Source organism: Oryzias melastigma, linkage group LG12 (assembly GCF_002922805.2).
Source record: "Oryzias melastigma strain HK-1 linkage group LG12, ASM292280v2, whole genome shotgun sequence".
Lineage (NCBI taxonomy): Eukaryota > Metazoa > Chordata > Actinopteri > Beloniformes > Adrianichthyidae > Oryzias > Oryzias melastigma.
Window position 1 is genome coordinate 14,473,359 of NC_050523.1, and position 5,202 is coordinate 14,478,560.

At 33.9% G+C, this 5,202-nt stretch overlaps 1 protein-coding gene across 2 annotated transcripts in view; it reads left to right on the forward strand.

Moving 5' to 3' along the window:
• The first annotated feature begins 764 nt into the window (after window positions 1–764).
• fybb (FYN binding protein b) overlaps window positions 765–5,202 on the forward strand; it is a 13,771-nt gene continuing 9,333 nt past the window's right edge. Inside the window, exon 1 of one of the 2 annotated variants that reach the window (XM_024299791.2) lies at window positions 765–1,403. In XM_024299791.2, coding sequence (XP_024155559.1) covers window positions 1,401–1,403 — 3 coding nt within the window. In that variant the 5' untranslated portion in view covers window positions 765–1,400. The remainder of the gene's footprint in view (window positions 1,404–5,202) is intronic. The other variant, XM_024299792.2, reaches the window with a different exon arrangement.

Sequence of the window (5,202 nt, forward strand, 5' to 3'; positions counted from 1 at the left end):
TTTTTTAATTATAAATTAAACTGTACATGTGAATGCGGGGTTCTGTAGACCTTACTATTATTGGTGTGTATTTGCAAGAGTCTGGTAATACGATATCGTGATACTTGGCTCACAATGGGATATTTATCATGATATATCCCAAAACTGTAGAAGAACAATTTTCAAAATTTTTTTTAAGACTATGACTTAGAAAAAAACCTCTACCTTGATATTAATTCATTGTAATAAAACATTAAGCACTTCAATTATATCTTATATATAAGTTGCTTTTACCTACAAATTCAGGTTTGCTTTTCTTTTGCTAAATTAAGAAATATTTCTATTTAAAGAGAACAAGTAAGTCTGATTTCCACAACAATAATAAAAAAACAGAATGAATGCGCCTTTTAGAACCAATAGGGTCCTAAAACTATGACTGAGGAAATAAAGTGCTGCTTATAAATTGCTAAATGTTGCTTATCCAGTACTTTTAAATGGTTTAGGAGCCTGAACGGTGCTTGAACGGGGGCTTCATAAATAAAGGTAAATGAAAAAAACACCACTTCCTTCCAGAAACGTTAAAGTGTGATGACAGGATGAAGGAGAGCGCTTGATTGTGGCTATAGGCTTTATTTACATGATAGTAAGCACAATGCCAAACTAAGTATCGAATAGATTTTTTTTTACCAATACACTCCAGAGCAATCAGTCAAGTTCTGCACAAAATGATGAGTACAAGGGGAAAAAAAGGTCGAATTAGAAAAGAGGAATATAAAAAAAAATGGGGAAGTTTGTACAAAAGGCTTTAAAACGACAGTAGATTCTGTATATATATTCTTCTTTCTTTTGCTATACTTTTTTTCCTTTGAGGTTAGCCTTATCAGACAAATTATGTGACTTTTTAGACTTTCAGTTCTCTCAAAAATATCTTACTTATTTTTTTTACTCACTAAAAGTTTTACAGAATCTTGAAATTATATTCCTTTTTGTAAGGAAAGAAACATCCTAATTTCAGTGTGTAATCAGGAAATGAGGTCACTGTGTTTATGTTTGTTTTTTGTTTTTTTGTCTTGACCAACCACTGACTGAATGATCTTCAGTTATGAAAGGGGAAACTGCTGGGAGTTTGCCAGGGATAGGCAAATGTGGGAGATCAGAACTCACAGATAACATAGATGGCGGCACCTACAGGAAGTGGTCAGTTGTAGACGAATGCTAATGTCACAGCTTGAGCTGAAGTTTACATCCCCTCCAGTCTAGCGCACACACACTCATACGCTCAGGGTTTTTCTCCAGTTCTCACTCAGTCTGTCGGCGCTTCACTCACTTCCACATCAACAGAAACTCACACAGAGGGACTGAACAAACAGTCCACCACTTCATCAATCAACCATTCAGGCTCAACAGAAGCTCTCCCAGAGATGGTGAGTACATCTTCCTAAGGGACTACTGAGTCTCTCTGATATTTTCATTTCTCTGATTTCATTTGTTCAAAAATCCAGTTAACATCAAGAACATTGCGTGTGTTGGACAGCTAGTGTCAATTCTGATATTTACTTAGGTCACTGTAGGGTGAGTTAGAGTGAGAACGCCGTTCCTGTTTGCAGTTGTTTCCCTTGAAAACAAACTACTTACAGTTTTTTTAATGAGGTTCATCTTTTTACTTTAACGAGATTCAGCATCCTTAGTTTGCACTTTGATGACACGACAAACGAAACTGACGGTTTCTCAATGTTTAAAGGGATTCCTATTATTTTTGACACGTTTAAGGACTTCAGACATTCTTGTTGGCTTGTAGAATCACCACCAAAAAAAAAAAACATGCAAGGACGTTTCTGTTGGCCAGCACCCTCACTCTTCTCTGTTGTTTCAACATTGATGTGGTTTGAACTGCTTCCTGTAAGTTTTCATGTTTGTTTTTGCAACGTAAAGTTGCAAGTTTCACTGCAGTTTCAAATCTGAACCCACGCATCAGTCGCCCGGGCTTTATCTAATATGTCAAAACTGAGCAGGTCACCTAAAATATGTGAAGGCTATGGGTACAAACAGTTTTTATCTTTAGAAATGCCTTTCCAGTAACTACTTGGCTGGTGTTTTCAAAAATTGCAACTTCTGTGTCTACATATTTGGAGAAGTAGCAGCTGCAAACCCAGGAAACCAGTTAGGTAATTTATAGTGCACTACGGTGAAGAAACAGGTGTATAGACTTTTTTTTTTGTGTGCATGTCCTTCAAAATAAAATCATGAATAATCATAAAGAAGTTGTGAATTATTCAACATCACATTCAGAAAAAAAACAGCCCATAATTAGTACTTTTAAAGTCAAATTCTAAAGTTTTCTATAGATCTCAGAGGAACTTCAACTTTAATTTGCTATAAAGTTTGAATGGAATAACTTGTTCATACAGGACCGAGTCTGGGGAGAAGTAGCAAAAAGTCTTCTCTTTGTAAAATTATTTATAGTTTATTTTATTTTTTTGTGGCTAGTTACTGTATCACAAAGTGTGGGGTACATTCAGGACCGACATCCATTAATTTTGGGGCTTAAATGTGTGAAAGCTATGAGTAGAAATAACACTTTTCTTTTCAATATTTGAGCTTTTCTTCTCCAACAATCTTACAGTAAAAATCACAACAAACTACCAAAAGTGAAAATGATCTAAAAGCAGAACACTTTCTGCCACAAATTAAAAACTAGTTCATATTTAAAGGGTCTGAAACCTTTAATGCTAAATTTGATCCAGTTTTTGCTGACCAAAACCCTTCAGTTGCTGTTTAGAAAAATACACTTTATTTATGTTTTTTATGACCATTATAAAATGTACATTTTAAATATTACAATAGTTGAATTATTTTAATTATAACTTTTTTCTAGTTTTGACAGAAGCACACACAAATTCCCTTCAAAATAAAAGCATCTTTTTGCTGGAGCAGATTTACTTGAATTAAAAGTCCAAGAAAGTCAAATCAAACTTGACATTTTCCATCTTCATGAATTTGATGAACTGTCTTACGTTTTTCTTCTTGAACTATTGAAAATAAACATGACAGCATTAATGTAAAACATATTTTTAAAATGTGCTTTAAGCTTATTCTAATCATAAACCAAATTTGTTTTTCTCAGTTTTCTGACATGTTAAAATTGTAGATAAAACTTAATCAGCTAAAATAAATTAACTACAAATATTTACCTATTTTTCTCACAAAGGAGTGATAAAGGAGTCCCCTGTGCCTCCAGAGCCTTGCAGAGGTTCAGTCAAGCATGTCTCAAACTGAATATTTGACTAACTCTGATTGAAAAACCTGAAAACACAGAACCCAAATGCAAACTGTGGTCGTACATTAACAGCTTTGCCTTGAGTGACTTTGTTTTAATATTGATTGTCTAAAAATGTCATGCTTTAGTTTACATGTACTCATAACGCCTTTCCATGCTACTAAAAACTTGACATTTGCATTTTAAATGTTGTAGTGTTACCTCACTTTTACTGCTGGGCTGTGAAGGGACAACAACCGTGTCCTCACGGGCTTATCGCCACTTCCTGGTTTGCTGACTGACTGCAACCAGTCGAACCAGCCAACAGTCAAACCAGTCTGATTAAAATAGGTGTGGCTGCTGCCGGGTTCATCCATTTGGGAAAGTTTGTGAACAGCTGACATAGTAGAAGTCGTTCAAATAATTCCCTCTTTTACATGGAAAATGATTGGATTTCATGTGATTTAAAAACTCCGTTCAGTCTCTTGAGTTTACTTTTTTTCAAATCATGTTGGCTTAAAGACTGAAAAAGTATATAACTTTTACATAAAAAAAGGAAGAAGGAATTCATTCCTTTTTTAAATAAGGGAATTTGAACGAATAACAAAAATATCTAATATGTAAATGAGGTTTAAAAAAATGAAACATTTTTGTTAACGGTAGAAGTCAAGCCAGGAAGTTGGCCCTTACAAGTTCGAGAGGTGTTGGTGTGAAGTAAGCCATAGCATGAAATGCATTAGTCAGTCTGCATTAAACACTTCCATATTTGTACAGTATAAAACAATAAGCCTCCTTTGAACTTTGACACCGCCTCTGAGCGGAACGCACTGAAGTTATCAAAGAAGAGGTTGAGAAGTTTTACAGAACTACATCCCGTGCAAAGTGAGTACTGACGATTAATCTTTCTGCTGTTTTCACTCCAAAGAATTTAAGAACAGAAAATAATTATGAGAGTATTCAAGAAGAGTTGGGATTTAAATTTGTCATGTTTTCTTTTAAAGGGTTTTTTTTGCATTACTAAAAGAAAATGTTTTGGTTTTATTTTCTTGATCAAATGATTACTGGAAAAATGTTCTCTGATAGATTTAAATTTTAATCAGCATTGTAACTCTGTTCTATATATTCAAACGTATTTTATTGTTGTATTGATTCTTGCCCAGGGCTCCCTTGAAAAAGAGGTTTTAAATCTCAATGTGACCCACTTTGGTTAAATAAAGGTTAAAAAAAAAGATATATTTTCTTCTGAGTCATAGTTTGCAATTACCTGCGCAGTAAAGAGAAAGATTTGAATCCTGCATATCCCGTTTTCTTTGAGCAAAGTTTGTGTTACTTTTTAAAAACCAAATAGAAGAATGAGTGAACCAAACACATGAGATTCTATGATGCAGAAACAGGCTTAAGAAATGTAATAAATAATTAAAGCATATGCAACCAGAGTTTCTTTAAACTTAATCAACTACAAAAAATAAAATAAAGCAGTCTCCTTTAAAACTGAAAGTCCAGTTTGATCCTGTTTCCTCTCATTACGAGTCAGTTTTCATTTCTCATCTGTATTGTTTGCACACTTCTGTGCTTCCCAGTTTAGAAGAACTTTCAAAAGTCCAGAGTTGCAGCAGCACTCTAAAGGAACTTTTGGTTTCTTTTGCAAATATCCCCAGGAAAAACTCATTAACTGACAATAATGTAGTGTGTCATTTCAGTTAGCAAACTTAGGAGTGTTTGCTGTAGGGTTCGATTACATCTGTAAAACTATCTTACCACAAGACAAAAGTCACATTTATTTCAGGCAGCATTGTTATCACCCTACGTATATTTTAACTATATTAACAATGTGAAGATGTTTTCAGTGTAACGTGTAGCAATGTTTCATGATCAAATACGAGCAACAAAGAGTAAAAATCAAAAATAATAAAAATAGGAACCTATTTTCTAAGAAAATTCAACATTGTAAAGTATTTTACAGTTAA